Source organism: Carettochelys insculpta, chromosome 4, assembly GCF_033958435.1.
Source record: "Carettochelys insculpta isolate YL-2023 chromosome 4, ASM3395843v1, whole genome shotgun sequence".
NCBI classification, from domain to species: Eukaryota; Metazoa; Chordata; order Testudines; family Carettochelyidae; genus Carettochelys; species Carettochelys insculpta.
The window spans coordinates 13,147,169-13,168,822 of NC_134140.1; the positions used below are offsets into that span (position 1 = coordinate 13,147,169).

The 21,654-nt window shown below is 50.9% G+C and overlaps 1 gene segment (V, D, J or C); it reads left to right on the forward strand.

The window, feature by feature from the left end:
• Positions 1-5,929: 5,929 nt before the first annotated feature.
• On the forward strand, positions 5,930-19,777 carry LOC142012215 (immunoglobulin kappa variable 1-39-like). The segment is given in 3 exon segments: positions 5,930-5,941; positions 12,110-12,146; positions 19,467-19,777. Coding segments are annotated over 3 exon segments (360 nt in total).
• The last annotated feature ends 1,877 nt before the right edge of the window (positions 19,778-21,654 follow it).

Below are 21,654 nucleotides of genomic sequence, written 5' to 3' on the forward strand. Positions count from 1 at the left end.
CAGCAGGCCCCTTGGCCACAAGACAAAGGAGCAGCCAGGGACTGTTTGCCTGATTTGCCCAACAAAAGCACAGGCTCCAGGGCAGCCAATGAGAGCAGCGAAGACAGGGTTTATGGACATGGACAGTACGTAAACCCTCTTGGCTGCCCCAGATCCAGGAGCTCTGACCACTGCTGGCACCTGCCAGGAAGTCCTGCCCCTATTGCTCTCAGACAGTGGCAGCTGGAGTTGCCGCCTTGGCTGATGCTGAGGTAGGAACCAGAGGGACCAGCCAGGTGCTTCCTGGTGGGAGGAGCACTAACAAAGCCCCACCAGGATCCGACACCAGCCCCGGCAAGTCCCTCTCTTGCTAAGGCTTAGGGGGCTTGTGCCCATGCCCACAAGACCCACTTCCACAGCTCCTGTTGGCCAGGAGCCACGTGCCCCAACTTGTGGCTTGGGTTGGTGTATAGCTGCAGCTGTGCACCCCTAACTCGTGGCCTGGCTGCTGATAGGACCATGTGATCCTGACCCACGTTTGTTGCAGTGGGGACCAGAGCAATGCACCCCGACCTGCAGCTTCCTCCAACCATGTGTTTCCTCCCACCATGGGGTGGAGTTGTGAGCCTGTGGCTCCCCGCCATGTTCCTGTAAGCTGAGCACTTGGGTGGTCACCTAGGAGACATTCAGGTGCTGCTCAGTTGATTACCAGATCACCCACAGACAGCAGCCTGTGTTTCTATTGGTGGTGCACAATCACACCTGACTTGGGGCACATCACAAAATTCAGTTCAAACATTATTGGAAACCTTAGAGGAAACACTGCTTCCTCCTCCTCTTTGTGCCCCGATATTTCATTCTTGCCATCTGGTCACCGTACAAGGGGCAGACGTGTAACCTGACATCCTTCCTTCACTATCATTGGAAACATCTGGGGCTAATAGGAACCTGGAGAAGCTCCTTATCTGCTTGGTTCTGATTCTGCCTCCTGTCCAGTAGGAATCCCAGACCAGTTCTATGTGAGTGACTCTGGCCCTCCCCACACTCCCACAATCAGTGGAGTCAAAGCAGATCACACTAGAATTCTTGGCTGTCAGCATTAGCACTAGCCAACTGTTTTCCGCAGCTTGCTTCCATCATTGCTTACACATTTGCTCAATCACAAATGGCAAACCTCATTTTTCTGTTGCTGTTGAACAGAAAATATTCCACATTATCCTGAAAAACCCAGCCCAGCCTCCCGAGCTCCACATGTATTGTAAACTGCAGGAAGAGATTAATAACTATCCAAAAACCCTGGAGACACGATACTCAGTCTGTACGGGCCATTTCCGTTTTCTTTGGTTTCTTAAAAGCCTCCCTCTGTTTCAGTGATCCATTCCATAACTCCCTAGAGCAGAACCTCAGGGGGTCTATTGAAGTTTAGTCAGGCCCATCTCCAAGCCTGACATCGCAAATATCGGGCAAAAGTTATATTATCCTTCCATCTGAGCTACACTCATACTTTTCACCAGCCCAGCTGTGCCAGCATGGGCGTGATTTTTGACCCAATTTTGCTGCTATAAGAACTCCTGGAGATGCAACTATGGAGGCGTATATTGCTTCTGGAGATGTAGATGATGTCTCTTGGGGAAGTAGTGAAAGCTGTGCTGGCAGAAGCCTTTTTATGCTGGTAGAAGTTGGATCTGCACTAGGATGTGTAGCGGGATAGTTCAGTCGGTACAGCTCTGCCATCAAAACTCTAATATAGACCAGGGGTCAGCAACCTTCCTGAGGCCGAGCTTTGAAACTTGACCCTTTGACCTCTATGAATGGCCCGAGGGCCAGCGATACTTTTTAAAGTCATTAATAGTCTTACTTAAAACAGCTTCATTAATGCATAAATAAAGCATATGAGTGACCCGCCTCTCCATTTGCTCTGTAATTCTTATGAATAACTCTGTAAAAATATATAGCTATAATTAGGGTCTCAGAACAATGAGGTCAAATTAATTCAGGGAGTCTCCGGGGAGAGCTGCTCTGGTGATGGCCCCATGCTGCAAAGGTGGCTCTCAGTGGGTGGGGGGGTGAGGCTCCAGCCCCAGCCGCACAGAGGGGGCTCCAGGTGGATTGGGGGATCCGGCCCTGGCCCAACGTCAAGAAGGAGGCTCTAGGTGGATGGGAAGCAGATCCAGCCCCAGCCCCACATCACAGAGGGGCTCTGAGTGGGTGGGAGAGTCTGGCCCTTGCCCGGCTTCAAGGAGGCGGCCCTGGGTGCCTGGGGGAATCTGGCCTGCAGCATAGAGTGGGCTCCAGGTGGGCTGGGGTTGGAATCCAACCCTGACCACATGGCGCAGAGAAGGATCCGGGGCAGGAGGGTCCAGCCCAGTGAAGGGGGCTCCAGATGGGTGGGAGAGATCTGGGCCCAGCTCCATGCCAAAGAAGGGGGTCTCGGGGCAGCGGAATCCGACCCCACATAGGAGGCTCTGGGAGAGGAGTCGGGCATCCGGCTTCGGCCTTAGCCCCATGGCAAGGGCTCCAGGTGGGAAGGGGGGCCCTGGCCCTTCACGGGGGGATCCACAGCAGCAGCCCAACGACTCTGCACTCTGGCTCCTGTATCGCAGCAGTCTCTGGCTGTGCCCCCCTGCTCCCACCCCATCCCATGCTGCGTGTGGGAAAGGGTGGAGAAGACCCCACCACATGCTGCTCTATACTAGCATGTTTGCCGGGGGGCGGGGGTGCCAACCCCTAATATAGACACAGGCTAACTCACTGTGAAGACTCTGATATACGAAATTGTTTAGTATGAGATGTTCTTAAAAGACAAGGGGTGTTAAGTGGAGTTGCTGGAGGTGTATGTTGTGGGATGAAGATCATGAACAAAAGTATAGTTTGGTCAGGAAGAATAGCTGGGGGGGAAGGGAGAAGGCGTTGCCTTATATATCAAAAATGTATATTCGTGGACTGAGGTTGAGATGGACACAGGAGACAGACTTACTGAGTGTCCCTGGGTTAAGTTAAAAGGGGTAAAAAGCAGGGGTGGTGCCATGGTATGGAGTCTACTATAGACCATCTAACCAGAAAGAAGAGGTGGCTGAGGCTTTTTTAAAATAATTAACAAAAGCATCCAAAGCACAGAACTTGGCAGTGCTGGAGGACTTCATCTATGTCTATATCCACATAGATAGTGCTTGGTTCTGCCATGAGGGCAGGGGACTATCTTCAATGACCTCTCAAGGCCCCTTCCAGTCCTAGTATTCTATGATTCTACACACTGCTAGGTTACTGAGACACAGGGGATTGGACTCCTACTTTGGGAGCGGCATCCAGACTTGGATCTTTGACGAGGTTGAAATGGAAGGGTCATGCAGAGGAGTGAGGGAGAAGGATGAAGGAGGGTGATGGACTGCTAGACAGTGATGAGGACAGTAGCACTGGTGAGCTTTTATAAGATGTTTTCCCACTCATAGTAGGCTACAGGAGGCTTACTGAAATCTTCAATTATAATAATCATTCAGTTGAAAAAGAAGTTAAACAGTTTTTCAAATCCAGAAGCAGGAAATCCTGGAGGACTGTGCAGGGACTTAGAAACAGGAGGAGGAAAACCACCAGGATCACACAAAATCCACAGGCAAGTGTCTTCAGAGGAAGTTCAGAGAGATAAAAGGGCTGCACTGGACAACCAAGAGATGTGTGTGTTGAACAGGATATGAGTCCTGGAACGAACAGATCATGCTAAATACAAACTCAGCAAACAATTCTACAGATATCTATCGAAGGACTTGCAAAGTACAACACTCCACAAAGGAAGATTCTCAGATTCTGACTGAGTTACCAGTGATACAGACACACAGACTGAGTACTGCATAAAAACATAGCTCAATAACAAGGGCCACCCCCATCTGCCTCTGTACAACACTCAATTCCATCACCACAAACTGCATTTTGAGAGTGAGGGTTATAAAATGCCGTCTCTTTGCACTGAGGAACAGAGAAAGGACATTTACACAGAGCGGCTGCTTTGCATATTTCCACCTGAGGGACATTTTCCCATTAACCAGGGCAGGTATAAAATGTTATGCCTTTGGTTTTATACCCGAAAGTCTCAGTGTCCATCAGACTAGAGGGACAAAAATGATTTCATTGACTCGCCTCCTCTGGCTCCTAGTGCTCTGGATTCAGCATAAGAACAAGGTGATTGGAAGTTGGGGAGGAGGGAGCGCTCAGTGGTTCCAGCATTGGCCTTATAAACCCAGGGTCGTATTCAAGCCTTGGGGGGGCCATTTTGGGAGCTGAGGCAAAGGAAAAATATCTGTCTAGGATGATGATAGGCCTTGTCAGGAGAGCAGGGGACCGGAATCAATGACCTCTCCATGTCCATTCCAGTTCTATGAGATAGGAATATCGACATATATTATTTATGTATTAGATGTAGAATCTCTCCCCAAGATTTAACAATCATAGATTTCATCAAACCTAGATTAATTCTCCATCCTATAATCTCCCTGGGAGATAGCTCTCCAATCGACACCAAAAAAAAGTGTAACTAGGTAGTTTAAATGAAGATAGTTGCAGACTTATTATTTCATGTGATTTTTTTTGTAATATTTTTCCTCTCCTAAAGATGCCAGTGGGCAGATTGTGCTGACTCTGACTGCAGAATCCCTGGCAGTGTCTCCAGGAGAAAGAGTCACTATCAATTGCAAAGCCAGTTCCACTATTAGCAGCAGCTACATGGCCTGGTACCAACAGAAATCAGGACAAGCTCCTAAGCTCGTCATTTACAGCACTTCCACCCGTCCATCTGGGATCTCAGACCAGTTCAGCGGCACTGGGTCAGGCACCAACTTCACTTTTACCATCAGGAGAATAGAAGCTGATGATGCCGGAGATTATGATTGTCAACAAGTTCAAAGCTGGACTCTCAGTGTTAGAGCAATACAAAAACCTCTCTTCAGCATCTGTTCCTCTCTGTAATAGCTATTTCCTATCAACCAAAAAAGCACCCTTGCCACTGCAGCTGTCTCAGAGCCATGGAGTGTGTCTCAGTGTCAGGGCCCCCACCTCATTGTCCATTCTTTCTGTTCATATCTGCAGCTGTCCCACATTGCAATAACCCACAGACTGGAACTTGTGCTGGGTGCTTGTTGTAAGACTCACTAGCTTCCTTTCACCTACAGGAGAATATTTGCTCTTACAGGCTGGCCCCCATTTCCCACTGATTTTACAATACAGGTCTAATACTTCAGATGACAAATGGCTATCACTGTGGAAAGCTTTCAGAACTTACCAGAGCCAGCAGTGTGTTGATCCCCCTCCACATACAGGCCCCAAAGAAGTTCCCTTGTGACCTCACTGGTGCAAATGAGAGAATTTGCTGACCCATGGGAGGTCAATATTTTCTAGCAGCATTACCAACACTGCCACAGCTTAGTGAACTCTCAGAAGACATTTAGGGGTAAACTAGAGCTAAATAACACCACAGAGCACCGAGAGCCGGGATGGGTGACTGTTAAACTTCATGGGACCACGGGAAACTTCGCCACACCCATGATAAGTAGCCGCATGGCTAACTAAAATAATGCTGGGTTGTGGTTGTTGCCAGACAAGAGACTGCCAGAATACAGAAATGTAACCTGCCCTGGCTGTTCTCCAGGTTGTCACCAGGAGGGAATGACCCTGCGACCTTAAAAGCCAGCTGCCTCTGAGCCAAGCCTGTAGAGTAGAGACTCCACTCTCCCTTGCCAGTGATCTCAGTGTCTCTGCGGTAGCAAATGGACTGGAAAGAGTTCTGGGCATGCTCAGTTTACTTTCACTCCACAGGGGAGGAGATAATCAGGCCCCGCGTCCCCTCTTCCCAATTCCCACTCTCAGTCTACACCCATAACCAGCTCAACCCTCAACCATACTCCCTACATGGACTCATATCAGAGAGTCAGTTTTGTCATGTTAGTCTCTGTCCTCAAAACCTATGAGAATTCCTGTGTCGTCTTATAGACTAACAGAATTTTTGGAGCATAACCATTCCTGGGCAAAGACACACTTTGTCAGATGCGTCCCAGAAATGTGCTACAGGATCCAAGCTACAGATGGGGCAGATTTTCATGGACTATGGACAGACTGAGATGGACATGTATCAGAGGGGGAGCCATGTTAGTCTGGATCTGTATCAGCAATGAAGGGTCCTGTGGCATCTCATAGACTAACAGAAAAGTTTTAAGCATGAGCTTTCGTGAGCACAGACTCACCTCGTGAGATGCAGATCTGATGAAGTGAGTCTGTGCTCACAAAAGCTCACGCTCAAAACTTTTCTGTTAGTCTATAAGGTGCCACAGGACCCTTTGTTGCTGAGATAGACGTGTTAACATTGACAGGAGGTTGGATTCAGAACTTTGGTTCAGTCCTTTAGAAAGAGAAGGGTCAGTTGGGACCCTCACCTCCAAATGCACGGACAAATTCCTCCATAATTTGGAGCTGCTTGAAACTGGGATTTTGGTTTAGGCCCAAGTCTAATTCAAATGTAGTAACTGCACAGTGGAATAGTACAATAGTGCACAAGCCGCGCCACTGAAATCGATAACACTACTTAGGAAGGAGTTACTGTTCAGAATTTCACTTTTACTACTGAAATAAACACAAACACTGGATGACGACCTTAAGCTTATAATAATTATAAAGCCTCATCTGACTTGTGAACAACAACACTGGTTTTCATGTATATGAGCTGCATTCTCAGAGCAGAGGTCGTTTGTGGTTCTCCTGCTTCCTACTCTGTGCCTGGCCACAGGGAAACCCCATTTACACAGCACAGCTGCTTTGCATATTTCTGCCTGAGAGGCATTTCCATGCCATTCAGGGCAGATATAAAAGTGTTACATTTTACATTTTATGCCTGAGATTCTCAGTGACTGTCACACGAGAGGGACAAGGATGATTTCTCAGACTCATCTCATCTGGCTCCTAATTCTCTGGATTCAGGGTAAAAACAACATCAGGGAACTATTAAATTAAGATGCTAATCTCTCACCAAGATTTAATTTTTATAGCTCTTCATCACCAGAGATCACAAGGGAACATTGCCAGGGAATGTATAGTTAAATGTAATTCACTGGTTCAACTGAAAATTAGTCAATACATATCTGCAATTTTTCTTTTTTAATAGAATTTACTTTGATTTTCCTCATGTTTATTGTCATACATATTTTCTCTCTGCCAGGTTCCCATGGGCAGATTGTGGTGACTCAGACTCCAGAATCCCTGGCAGTATCTCCAGGAGACAGAGTCACCATCAACTGCAAAACCAGTTCCAGTGCTTATGGTGGCATGGCCTGGTACCAACAGAAACCAGGACAAGCTCCTAAGCTCCTCATCTATGGTGCTTCCAACCGTCCCTCCGGGATCCCAGACCGGTTCAGTGGCAGTGGATCAGGCACTGACTACACATTCACAATCAGCCGGGTTGAAGCAGATGATGTTGGAGATTATTTTTGTCAGCAGTATAGCAGCACCCCTCTCACACAGTGATACAGCCCAGCACAAAAACCTCTCAGCTCTGTTTAGTTTTAGACTCTCACAGTAGCTGTTTCCTGTGCCGCTTTAGCACACTGGTGTTTCCGTCGCCCAGCAACAGGATGCCTGGGTGGGTATAACACTTCAGTCACCTCTGTCCAGAATCTTCAGGCCTTTCCCCTTGTGGTTCAGCACTGGTTACTCAACAGCTGCTCCCCGAGTACAAACGTATTTGCAAATAGCCATAATCTACTCAGAAACGGGGGTCTGAGTAAAGCTTAGGTGATCCAGCCTGTTATGTAGCAACATACAGTCACCGCTGATGCTGCCCTTTTGCCTCTAAAGGATTGAGGCTCAGGTGTCATACCTACACTTGCAAACATGGGGCTTAGAATTCCACACACACCCCACCCCGGCCCAATTCGCATTGATTTCACTTTCACAATCAGCAGGGTTGAGGCAGATGATGCTGGAGATTATTACTGTCAACAAGGATATAATGCCTGAACAAATGTAATTAAGTAATAGCAAACAGATCAGAGCAGATTATCTAGCATATAAATAAAAAAAACAGCATATTAACATTAATAGGCTAAACAGTTTGAATGCGACTAGCAGATTCTCACTGACTCATGACACATGCAGGGTGAAGATTCTCAGTGGGTCAGCTTTTCTTGCTAAAAGCTTGGAGGGCCCAGGTGTTCTCTTCACAGGCTAAAAATCCCTTAAGCCTGAGTCCAGCACATCTCTGAGCTCTGTGGTGGGCTTTTTTTGTTTGTTTTTTGTTCTTCTTGTTCTTGTTTTGGTTTTTTTGTTTTGTTTTGTTTTTTTTCTTCAGATGTTTCCAGGAGACTTCTTGGATGGGGAGCCAATGAAAAATGACGGATGATGTCACCCACCCTCCTTATATATCTCTTGTTTATGGAGAAAGGCTTTGTTCCAAAGCCTGTTTCCCAGACCCATCTGTGCAAAATCACTGATATCGCAAGATGGAGTCTAGAGACATCTGGTCTCATCATGGCTACGTCTACACGTGCAGCCAACATCGAAATAGCTTATTTCGATGTTGCGACATCGAAATAGTCTATTTCGATGAATAACGTCTACACGTCCTCCAGGGCCAGCAACGTCGATGTTCAACTTCGACGTTGCTCAGCCCAACATTGAAATAGGCGCAGCGAGGGAACGTCTACACGTCAAAGTAGCACACATCGAAATAGGGATGCCAGGCACAGCTGCAGACAGGGTCACAGGGCGGACTCAACAGCCAGCCGCTCCCTTAAAGGGCCCCTCCCAGACACAGTTGCACTAAACAACACAAGATACACAGAGCTGACAACTGGTTGCAGACCCTGTGCCTGCAGCATAGATCCCCAGCTGCCGCAGAAGCAGCCAGAAGCCCTGGGCTAAGGGCTGCTGCCCACGGTGACCATAGAGCCCCGCAGGGGCTGGAGAGAGAGCATCTCTCAACCCCCCAGCTGATGGCCGCCATGGAGGACCCAGCAATTTCGACGTTGCGGGACGCGGATCGTCTACACGGTCCCTACTTCGACGTTGAACGTCGAAGTAGGGCGCTATTCCTATCTCCTCATGAGGTTAGCGACTTTGACGTCTCGCCGCCTAACGTCGAAGTTAACTTTGAAATAGCGCCCGACGCGTGTAGACGCGACGGGCACTATTTCGAAGTTGGTGCCGCTACTTCGAAGTAGCGTGCACGTGTAGACGCAGCTCATATGTCCTTGTAACGTTGGAGCAGCCATAGCTGGTAGCCTGTGCGGAGCATTGTCAAGAAGCCTCCCCAAGGGCAAGATACACTTTTCCTAAGCCTTATTGTTTTTTTCCTAAGGGTTTACTGCCAGGAAGAGGCTCTTCTCCACACAGCTATATAAAGTGAAACCATCTTGTCTTTTGGCTGCTCCCCAGGTGTAAGCACATTTCAAATACACATACATAATCAATATGCTTAACTTCAGATACAGAAGTGACACATACAGATAGGATAATCATATTCAGAAATCATAACTTTTCCAGTGACATCTCACAAATTATCTGACATAAAATACATCTTACCGACATCGTCGTCATATTGTAACACTATCACTGTGAAGAATCTGGGGGGGCAGTCTCACAAACTTATCTTAGCTCCAGTTCCTTGGTTTTCTCACCTGAATTCAATTTATCACCTCTAGCAACCCTGGAAAGTAAATGTAACTTTTAGTGGAAACTTTGTATTACTACGTATCTTTGTATTACCCAGTATTACCCTTTGTCTTTTCAATTGACCTCAGACTTTTGTACTGCTCTTTAGATTTGTTATTTTACGCAACTTTGTACCTTTGCATTATCCTTTACGTTGGTTATTGTTATATTCACAGACGCTTTGTACCCCATTCTATATTGTATTTCAAACTCCATTTGAACTTTGTATTAGCCTGTAAACCTGTCTGTATGAGAGTGGGTATGTGTGAGAACCACCTGGAAGTGTGAATGTAGATGCTTAGTGAGCTACCCTCTGGAGCCAGCTTGTCTGGACAACAAAGACTTGGTGGCTGAAGAACAGTGAGAACTGGGCTCTACAGCAGTGACCCACTCAGAGAAGAAGATTAAGTCCCATCTGTATGCGATGAGTCACACAGAAACCTGGGGCAGTGGGAAAGGATCAAGCCCATCTGCCATTGACTGGTGACCCATCATGCCTGGGGCAGTGGGACAGAACCAGGACTATAGACTAAAAGCTATAAAAGATGTGTGCACCACCACAAGGCTGGGTTCTTCTCTGCTTCTCAGCATTGGAGCATTGATCCGGATCAACAGAACCTGGCTCCACACTCACTTCTAATCCATCTGACAGATGGATTAGCATGAGAAACCTTTGATAAGTATAAGCAACAGCAAAACTCTGTGTGGGTGTACCTTTAAGTGAGTTATGTATATTATATGCATATATATACTATAGCAATATTGTATTCTCAATAAATGCAATGTTCTTGCCTTGTTCCTCTAATAAGATCTCACGTGCTTCTTATACGCATAATGTTTTACACACCCAGAGAAAAACAGTACAGCAGCACTCCCAATTCTAAAACTCCTATTTCAGTCACTGCCGTGTTTAGGACTTGCACTCTCATGATGTTTTATAAGGGCACCTTTCTCCCTTTCACTTGTATTACCAGTTACAGACCTGCTCGGTAAATCATTTTCCAAAAAGGAACTAATATTCTCGATCAACTGAAATACAATACAATGAGAATTCACAAGTTTATTCACTTCCATTATGTTTTCTTTTAATGGGAAAATTAACCTCTGAGGGCATCAAAAAGTGATGCTTTAACTCACCTTCCATGACAGAAGGTCATTATTGAAAAGTATGTTGGTGGGGCTGTGAGTACTTGGTGTGATTGTTCTCAAAATACATTATCTCCTTGCAATGAGCTCTGCCTCTCTGCCCCTAGCTCAGGAAACAGACATACACAGAACAGCTGCATTGCATAGGTAACTGTTTTGAACACAAATCTGAAATGTCACACAACTGACACCAGATGGCCACATTCATCTACCTTCCCAGTGGGAGACCCTGGAAGCACCATGTTTAAGAGACTAACTTTCAATCTACAAGAATGCAAGTAATAGCTTAGATACATAACATGGGGGGAGCTATGCCATAGAGCTCACAGGTTACGTAATGGAACGGGAGCCTGTTCCACTACCTATTTTAATGGCAGAATTGCCAGGCGATTCAGCGCTAAAGTTCCCAGTATCTGTGCATCACTAAGAACTCAGGAAGGGAGGGAGTGAGGGAGGGGTTACCCCCTTCATAGAGCCTCTGATGGAAGGAGATTGCACAATCCATAGCACCTATATAAGGAGGTTCCTAGTAGCACAATGCTGCAGTGGTGCCAAGAGCCACCACGGAAACCTTGGGAAGGGGGTCCAGCTCTGTGACCCAGAAGGTGAAGGGCCAAGAGCAGAAGGAGCGGGACAAAGGGCAGTCAGCCCAGGGCACCACATGAAGAGCGGTTCTGGGCCTCCCCCTCACTCCCTGACAGCCACACGGATCGGTGGAGTAGCACTGCCACCGCACTTCAATGGGGCCCAGAGCTCTTCCAATCGTCCTTTCAAACACCGAGCCCAGGGGCAACTGTCATCTTCCCCTCCCCTGCCCCACGGTTGGTGGGCCTGCCACAGTCTGTAAATGGCAATGAGCTGCCAAGCAGCACTGAGGAGCTCAGAACACTTATTCCCATTCCACACTCATAAATGTCATTTCAACACAAAGTGAGAGACCAGGTCTGTACCTTAAAATGGCCACCTGTAACATGCAATAAAATGGGGTCTTCTTCCCCACAGAGAAGTCTGGCACCATTGCCTGTCACTATCGTCAGAACCACTCTTCAGATAAAACTTTGGATTCTGCCCCAGGACTCCTAAGGTTGAGCTTCTCAATTTCTTTCACAGCCTTCTTACTTCCTTCTTCTGCGTGTGTTTAGGTCAGCTGGGTATTTTCATCTCTAAACTAAATTTGCATATTTCTTGCACAAGTGGCGCTGCCCTGCAGCCATCATAAAACTTTCCATGAAACAGTCAATTGATACCGTTGGGTGATCAGCCTGGGCCAATCAGACATATCAAGATGATCTCACAGCCTCAGCTCATCTGCCTGCTAGTGCTCTGGATCCAGGGTGAAAAACAAACAAAGGGGGAGATGGTTCTTTAAGCTATACTGATCCACAGAAAAAATTAAAAAATCTAGAAAGGTTGATTAGTTGTCAGTTATTGACAAAAACTTCAGAAATGCTCGTCTCCTAACTGCAATGGCAAGAGAAAACAGGATGGAGAAACACACAAGATATAGAAAATAATTTGGAACGAAAGCTAACATTAGCATCATTTTCAGAATGAACTTTCTTAATTAGGAAAGATGAACATAGGAATGTTTATAAAGACAAGATAGAGTGTATTTTAACAAACTATATTATTGATGTATTTCATACACATTTATGCCAGATCTGCAGACTGGATACGTACATATGGGGTCTATACCAATTAACACTCTTTATTACTTCAGACACCACCATGCAAACTGTGATGAATCAGACTCCAGAATCTCTGTCAGTCTCTCAGGGAGACCGTCACCATCAACTGCAAAGCCAGTTCAAGCCTTATTGTTGGCAGATACAACTTACTATCCTGGTACCAACAGAAACTGGGACAAACTCACAGAATGCTCCTCTATGATGCTACCTCCCAGACGTCTGGGGTCCCAAACTGGTTCAGCGGCAGTGGGTCTGGGAATAATTTCACTCTCACAATCACCAGAGTTGAAGCTGAAGATGCTGGAGACTCCTATTGTCAACAAAGCAGGAGCTCGCCTCTCAAGCTACGTCTACACGTGCACCCAACATCGAAATAGCTTATTTCGATGAATAATGTCTACACGTCCTCCAGGGCCGGCAACGTCGATGTTCAACTTCGATGTTGCTCAGCCCAACATCGAAATAGGCGCAGCGAGGGAACGTCTACACGTCAAAGTAGCACACATCGAAATAGGGATGCCAGGCACAGCTGCACACAGGGTCAACGGGCGGGCTAGCGCTTCCGGGGCAACAGCTAGCTGCTCCCTTAAAGGGCCCCTCCCACATACACTCAGCCTGCACAGCACACGGTCTGAGGAGCCATATAGGCACACAGACCCCGAGCGCCGCAGTCATGGACCCCCAGCAGCAGCAGCAGCAGCAGCAGCTAGAGGTCCACCCAGCCCTCCCGGCAGGAGCAGGGCTTGCCCTGGCTCATGTCATGTTGGGGGCAGCTGAGCACCTTCTTGCCCCAGGGGAGGAGATGCCCCCAGGGCAGCAGGGCTCAGCCCCTACCCCTGCAGCACCCCGCCCCACCCCCCGCCTCACACACCGGCGGCTGTGGAGCTACCCCACCAGCACCGACTGGTGGGAGCGGCTGGTGCTTGGGGAGTGGGACGACGACCACTGGCTCCGGAACTTCAGGATGACCCGACAGACATTCCTGGAGCTGTGCCAGTGGCTCACCCCCGCACTCAGGCACCGGGACACTGCCATGCGGCGTGCCCTCCCTGTGGAGAAACGGGTCGGCATCGCTGTCTGGAAGCTGGCCACTCCGGACAGCTACCGATCCGTGGGGCAGCAGTTTGGTGTCGGAAAGGCCACCGTTGGGGCTGTCTTCATGGAGGTAAGAGAACCCACAGGGGGAGGCCAGGCCAGGGCAGGGCAGGGCAGGACAGGGCAGGGCAGGGGGGCCAGGGCAGGGCAGGGCAGGACAGGGGGGCCAGGGCAGGGCAGGGCAGGGCAGGGCACGGCAGGGCAGGGGGGCCAGGGCAGGGCAGGGCAGGGCCGGGCCATGCACACCCTGCTCACCCCTCATTGGGGCTGTCCCATGTGCTTTCTCTGCAGGTCATGCGTGCCATCAACTCCATGCTCCTGCACAGGCTCGTAAGGCTGGGGGACCCACGTGCCACTGTCGCCGCCTTTGCCACCCTGGGCTTCCCCAACTGCTTCGGGGCTCTGGATGGGACTCACATCCTCATCCGCGCCCCGGACCACAGTGGAGGCCGATACGTCAATCGGAAGGGCTACCATTCAGTCGTCCTGCAGGCCTTGGTGGACAGCCGGGGACGGTTCCAGGACATTTACGTGGGCTGGCCTGGCAGCACCCACGACGCCCGGGTTTTCCGGAACTCGGGCCTGTGCCGCCGGCTGGAGGCGGGGACCTACATCCCCCAGCGGGAGATCCCTCTGGGGGACACCACCATGCCCTTCTGCATCATCGCGGATGCGGCCTACCCCCTCCAGCCGTGGCTCATGCGCCCCTACACAGGCCACCTCTCCGCCAGCCAGGAGCGCTTCAACGACTGCCTGAACCGTGCACGCCAGGTGGTGGAGCGCTCATTTGGCCGCCTCAAGGGACGCTGGCGATGTCTCCTCACCCACCTGGATGCCAGCCCCAACAACATCCCCCAGATTGTGGGTGCCTGCTGCGCCCTGCACAACCTCGTGGAGAGCAAGGGGGAGAGCTTTCTGCAGGGCTGGGCCGCCGAGGCCGGCAGGGCACACGTGCAGCCACCTGCTGCCCCCAGTCGGCAGGTGGACCCAGAGAGGACCCGGGTCCGGGAGGCCCTGCGGGCCCACTTCGAGCAACAGGCCGCGGGGTGAACTCTGCCCAGGCCCCCTACTGCCCGCCCCTTCCTCCCCCACACTCCTGCCCCAATGCCCACACCACCATGGAGCACCCCACCGCCCCGCTCCACTTGTCCAGGAGAAATGACAGCACAAACTTGTGGGTGAACATAAATGTATTTTTTGTCTCAATGAATTTTTTTTTTTTTTAAAATAAAAAAATATATATATGTGAAACAGAAACCAAAAAGGAGGGACAAACATTCAACAAAACCAAGATGGGCACAAATAAAACTATGTACAACAACAAATGAAAGCACTGTGCGCCATCAAAAGAAAAACAAAAAGCAGGGAGGAGAACGGGGAGAACTATTTACAGGGGGGGACGGGGCAAACAGGGGCAACACCCACACCCCCCACCCAGTCCCCAAAGTCTGTCCAACAAGGGGGGGGGCCACGTCCCGGGCCCCTCGCCCGTACAGCCCAGCAGTGGGCGTGCCTGGCCGGGAGCTCTGGCGGGCCTGCAGTCTGGTGCGTGGCTGGGTGGGAGCGGGCTCCACCGGAAGGTAGCGGCGCCGGCGAGTCTCGGGTGGCTCCAGGGGTCCCTTGGCGCGGTGGCCCTCGCGGGGAGGTGGTGGGGCGATGGCGGACAGCCCGGCGACGGCTGGAGCAGCTGGTGGTGGGGCTGCAGGAGCGGGCATGGCGGGCGGTGGCGCGGCCGGTGCGGCATGGGGGGCCAGGTAATCAACCAGTCGGTTGATGGTGTCCATATAGGCCCCCCATGCCTCTCTGCGCCAGGCCAGCACCTGCTCCTGCAGCCGGAGGTGCTGCTCCGACACCTCCAGCTGCCAGCGGAGGATGGCCAGCAGCTGGGGGTCTGTGGCCGCCACCGGTAGCAGGCGCGGGGTCCGCCGTCTGGCCCTCCACGGGGCCGGTGGTTCCTCGGCCGAGGGGCTGCCCTGGAGCGAGGGTCCCGGAGGGCTCTCCGGGACAACCGATGCCTCGCTGGCACTCTCTTCCGGTCCTTCGGATGGTGCAGGTGCAGGTGCAGGACACAGGAGAGGAGGGGGGAAAGAAGAATGGAGACAGGCGTTAGTGTGGGCCCCGAGCCGTGGCCTTTGTCCCCCCCGCCCTGTGCTGCAGGTTCCCCATCCCCGTCCCCGGGAGATGCTGCTGTGATGGATGGGGTTCAGGGGTCCCCCTGCCCTGCACCCCGTCCCCTGGTGGGAGCGACTCTCACTTCAACCCGCAGGGTCTGAGAGCAGGAGAGGTTTCTTAGGCCACAGATGGCCAGTTTCTGGCAGGAGTGACAGCACCAGCTGTCGGAAGAGACAGTCCTTCCAACCCGTCGTGGGGAGAAGACCCCAAGGGGGGCCCCTCTGGAATGCAGCTTTCCCTCTCCTCTGGCTGGCTGCCTACCAGCTCTCCCTTCCCCTAGCCTCTACCTGTGGCCCCTGCCCTCGCCCCCCAATTCCAAGCCAGCTCGGCTCCTCCCTCCTGTTTGTTCAGGGCAGAGGTGTCACCTGCCAGCTGTAGCGCCAGGATCCTCCTTTGGCCCTGGGAGCTCCTCGGCTCGGGTGGCTCATATGTAGCCTGAGTCTCCCTTTGGCACTCCCCCCACTCCATCGCATGCTGCTGCTGCGGGGTGTCCCACCCCCTCCGCCCGGGGGCCCCTCGAGGTTCCGCTCCCCCCTGGCCCGGGGATGGGGCATGGCACTGTCATGCAGGGTGGTGGGGGGCAGGGGCTGATGGCTGCAGTGCTGTGAGGGCCATGGCCTGGGTGTCCTTGGGGCCATGGCCATGTGAGCATGTGGGGGGCCCTGGACACATCTCTGTTCCCCCCGCCCCTCCAGCCCCGGGGTGTCCACCAGAGAGGGGTACCTACCTGTGGGTCCGCTCCCACGGTCCGGAGATCCCCGGGGGTCGGAGGCCCTGCTGCTGCTCTGGGATGGCAGGAGGAGGATCTGCAGGCTGGATTCTGCGGAGGAGGAGCCCCCCTCCTCCTCCTCCTCCTCCTCCTGCCGCGATGTCCCGGGGATGGCCTCCGGGGGGGGCCCCCGGGGTGCGGGGCTTACCTCCGGGGCAGACTCCGGCTGCAGGGCCTGCTTGGGCTCATCAGCCGAGGTGTCAAGGGTGGCCGGAGGGGAGGAGGTGTGCCGGGAGCCCAGGATGTCCCTGAGCTCCCTGTAAAAGGGGCAAGTGACGGGGGCGGCCCCAGATCGGCTGGCCGCATCCCGGGCCCGGGCGTAACCCTGCCGCAGCTCCTTGACCTTACTCCTAACGTGGTCAGGAGTGCGGGCAGGGTGACCCCGGGCAGCCAGGCCGTCGGCCAGCCGAGCGAACGCATCTGTGTTCCACCTCTTGCTCCCCATTACCTGGAGCACCTCCTCCTCGCTCCAGAGCCCCAGCAGGTCCCGCAGCTCGGCCTCCGTCCAAGAGGGGCCCCGCTGCCGCTTCCCAGACTGCGTGGCCCTCTGGCTGGGCTGGCTGCCTTGGCTGCCCTTGGGGGGGGTCCCCTGGGGGCGCTGCTGGGCAGCCATGGCCGGTGTCAGGGGCTGAGGGCTGTGCAGGCTCGCTCCGTGTGCAGGCACGAGCCTGCACGTTGCCTCAGCCTCCTGCAGTCAGGGCGGGGGAGGGGACCTTTAAGGGGCCGCTCCACGCGGCCACCAGTGAGCTGAGGGGCTGGAGAGAGCGTCTCTCAACCCCCCAGCTGATGGCCGCCATGGAGGACCCGGCAATTTCGACGTTGCGGGACGCGGCTCATCTACACTGTCCCTACTTCGACGTTGAACGTCGAAGTAGGGCGCTATTCCTATCTCCTCATGAGGTTAGCGACTTCGACGTCTCGCCGCCTAACGTCGAAGTTAACTTCGAAATAGCGCCCAACGCGTGTAGACGTGACGGGCACTATTTTGACGTTAGTGCCGCTACTTCGAAGTAGCGTGCACGTGTAGACGCAGCTTCAGAGTGATATAGGACACTACAAAATCCTACCCATGTTATTCCTTTCAGTGAACAGCTGCTTCCTATCCACAGTTGCTACACTAGATGTCAGACAACAATTTGATTAGTGTTGCAACACCAGGCAGAATCTCCTCTGCATGCATTGCTGCTTTTCCTATAATATCATTGTCTCTTTCCCAATACTAGTCCCCGAATACTGAGAGAAGTAACTTTTTCCTCTGAAACCCAAATGTCTGCCCAGAATCACCTTCGAAACTTGCAACAGGTTGATGTGGCAGCACCAAAACATATTGGCTCAGGGATGTACTGCAAAAAGACAAGGAACTCAGGTGTGCACGAACATTTGCTGGATCCCATCTATTGAGTTCCCAATAAAACATCAACACTATTTGACCTACTTGTAGCTGATAAGGTTCAGTGAACACTCTTGCTTAAGTCTGACTTGTGATGTTTGCAGACTTGTACATGTAGATCTGACTTTAATAAGTCCATGTGTGGCCTCAGATTTCCGTCCGTACTCAGAATTCCTGATCTTTGGTTTGGTACGGCAAGCACTGCATTTCAGTGTTGTAGCGAGTACCATGCCAGCATCTGTGTTAATGACTCCTCTCATGGGGCATGGATGGCAGAATTTGCTTAAATCTGTACAAACCTTCCAGCAAAGCTGTTGGTGGCTGGGTGATATAGGGCAGAAAGAGTGAATAAACCTGCAAACTTGGGGGCCAAAGCCTTGTGCTCTATAACATGTGCTGAACACCAGCTGCCTCTGAGATAAGGCTGTAGAGCAGAGACTTCACTCTCCCTTCTCAGTAACCTAAGTGCCTCTGAGGTTACAAATGGATTGCTCAACGCTCTGAGACAGAGTCCAGGCACAGCTTACCTTCACTTCCCATAGGAGGACAGAGTCAAGCCCCAAGTCTCCTCTTTCCAATTCCCACTGTCTACCCACCACCCAGAACCAGCACAACCCTCACACAAACTTCCTAAATGGACCCTGTTGCTGTTACAGAGAACAGTATTTTGAGCAAGATCTTTAACTGATAAAATCTCACTTAGCCTTAAAGACCTTCAGGTCTCACTTCTCTGCTCATGACTCTTCTAAGGGACTAGGTATGAACTATCAAGAACCCCAAAGACCTGCCAAGGAATGGACAACAGGATCCAAGCAACAGACAAGGCAGAATTGCATATATTAGTGACTCACTGAGATGAAAATGTGTTAACATCACCAGGAGGTTTCATTCAGAACTTTGGTTCAGTTCTTTACAGAGAGAAGGGTCAGTTATGACACTCACCTCCACCTACTATTCAGAATCTCACTCTAATTTACTGTTCATGTAGACAATAATTATAAAAAGCCCCAGCTGACATGTGAGGAACAACACGTGTTTTTATACAAACAAGCTTCATTCTCAGACCAGAGGCTGTACTTGTTTCTCTCTCTACGGCCCCTGTGACTGGCCACAGGGAAAGCCCCTTTACAAAATACTGCTTTGCATATTTCTGCCTGAGCAGCGTTTCCGTGACATGCAGGACAGATATAAAAGTTTTACATTTTACATTTTATACCTTAGATTCTCAGTGACTGTCATAATAGAGGGACAAGGATGATTTCTCAGACTCATCTCATCTGGCTCCTAGTACTGTGGATTCAGGGTAAGAGCCACATCAGGGCAACTATTAGATTAAGATGCTAATCTCTCACCAAGATTTAATTTTAACACATCTCCATCCCAGGAGATGACAAGGGGACATTTCTAGGGGATGAATAGTAACATGTAATGAACTGGTTCAACTGAAAACTAGTCAATACATATTTGCATTTTTTCTTTTTAATAGAATTTCATTTGATTTTCCTCATGTTTATTGTCATATTTTTTTTCTCCCTGCTAGGTTGCCATGGGCAGATTGTGGTGACTCAGACTCCAGAATCCCTGGCAGTGTCTCCAGGAGACAGAGTCACCATCAACTGCAAAACCAGTTCCAGTGTTGGCAGCTACATGGCCTGGTACCAACAGAAACCAGGACAAGCCCCTAAGCTCCTCATCTATAGTGCTTCCAGCCGTCCCTCTGGGATCCCAGACCGGTTCAGTGGCAGTGGATCAGGCACTGACTACACATTCACAATCAGCAGTGTTCAGGCAGATGATGCTGGAGATTATTATTGTCAGCAAAGCTACAGCTCACCTCTCACAGTGATATAGACCAATACAAAAACTTTTGCTGCATTTCTGTTACTTAGTATGTAACAGCTGTTTCCTGCACACTCCAAGGCGGTGGAGCATGGGTCAGATTTTGAGCACCTTTTGAGAAACCACAAACCACAGTCTAATTTCATCTGCTCATTTCACCAGCTCCCAGCCTTATGGAATTTACTGACTGATTTATTACAGTCAAGTCAGCAGCTTCCCTTTGGCCACTCAAGTGTGCGTGCCCCTTCCGACATAGCAGGTTCCCAAACTTTTTCGTATCACTCAGCGGTTTTCATTTTTGAGAAACCCTCACACAATCCCCACCTCTCCTTTACCATCATCCAACCCCCCTTTAACAAAATAAAGCAAAACCTTGACATAAAAATGTTACTTAAAAACAAGCATAAATAGTTTTCCTTGGCCCCTTGCGGGCCACCAAAGCTGACTGCAACAGTCGCCTGACCCCTGAGATGCCAGAGCCACCCTCTCAAGCCCCAACCTGCCACTGCCAGCTGCCCAATTGCTATCGCAAGCCACCCGAGCCCACGGTGCTAAGACCAGTCACCCATCTGTCAGACCGAGCCGCCCAAGCTCCACACTGCTACGGCTAGCTGCCTGAGCACCTTGAGTCCCACAAGCTGGCTGGCCAGCCAAAACCCAAGAGCTGCCCACCTGAGCCCCTCCCATCCCACAAAGCCAGGCATCACCAGGCCCCGCTCTTATCTCATCCCCCTCAACTCAGCCAGGCACACCCAGCCTCTCATGTAACCCATCCTTCTCCTCTGACACCCACCCAAACCATGCTCACTCTTGTTTGCAGGAGGCAGCTAACTCCATGTGGGTCTTCGCCGGCTGCCTCCTGTTAACAGCAGCTGCGCTGGGTCACCCATGTAAAATGGCAGGGGCTGAGAGCTGGAAGCAAAGGTCAGCTCTTTCTTCATAGGGGGGGGATGATAGAGGGTGGCTGGGTTAACTCGGGCCGCCCCAGAATTTCTTCACACACCCCCAGAGGGGCTCAACCCCAGTTTGGGAAACAATGCCATAGAGTGTCATTACAAGACAAGCCACACATCAGTGGACAAATGGTGGTCACTGTTAAAAGCATCCAAATGCTAAATGCATGAGCAGAAATACCACATTGGCTACTTCCTCCCCTTGCAGCCCGTACAAGGCCTACCAAGAGGAGAGGGTGTGAAAGGGGGCATGTGCACCCAGGGTCTGGCGATTCCAAACTGGAGCCCTGGGCCATGAAAATCACTAACAGAGCACTGACCCATGTGTTCCATGAAGCAGTGAGAGCTTAGAGGTTGGGGGTGACACCACACCTCACTCTAAACAGCACGGAAGACTGGCTGCAAAAGCACTGCCCATTCCACCAGAGGCCCTGTCTCTTCCGGGAGCATGGAACTGGCCCAGCTTTCCCTGGACCAGGGCCCACAGAGGCTGTCGGTACCAGAGCCACAACTGTACTAGAACTCTTAAGTCATCACTTTATTGGTACCTTGGAGAACCTGTGGTCGGTAACAGTGACCAACAGCTACCTTAAAACAAAGTATTTGTATTTAGCAGATGGAGCAAAATATCAGAGAACACAGCCTTCTAAAAGCCAAAGAGCAAATGTGTGCATTACGCCTAACATAATCTTCACAATCACAACAAATTAAACAAAACACAACCAGCATAAAGAGTCAGAGTAAAGGCCCATGAAGATCAGACTTCCAACGGTGTCCTATTCCAAGTGCCCACAGGGAATGAACACAAGAGTTAAACATCAATTGATCCAACCCTCATCACCTGTTCCCAGCTTCGAGCAAACAGAGGCTAGGGACAGCATTCCTGCCTATTATCTGGCTAATAACCATTCATGGATCTATCATCCATGAATTTAC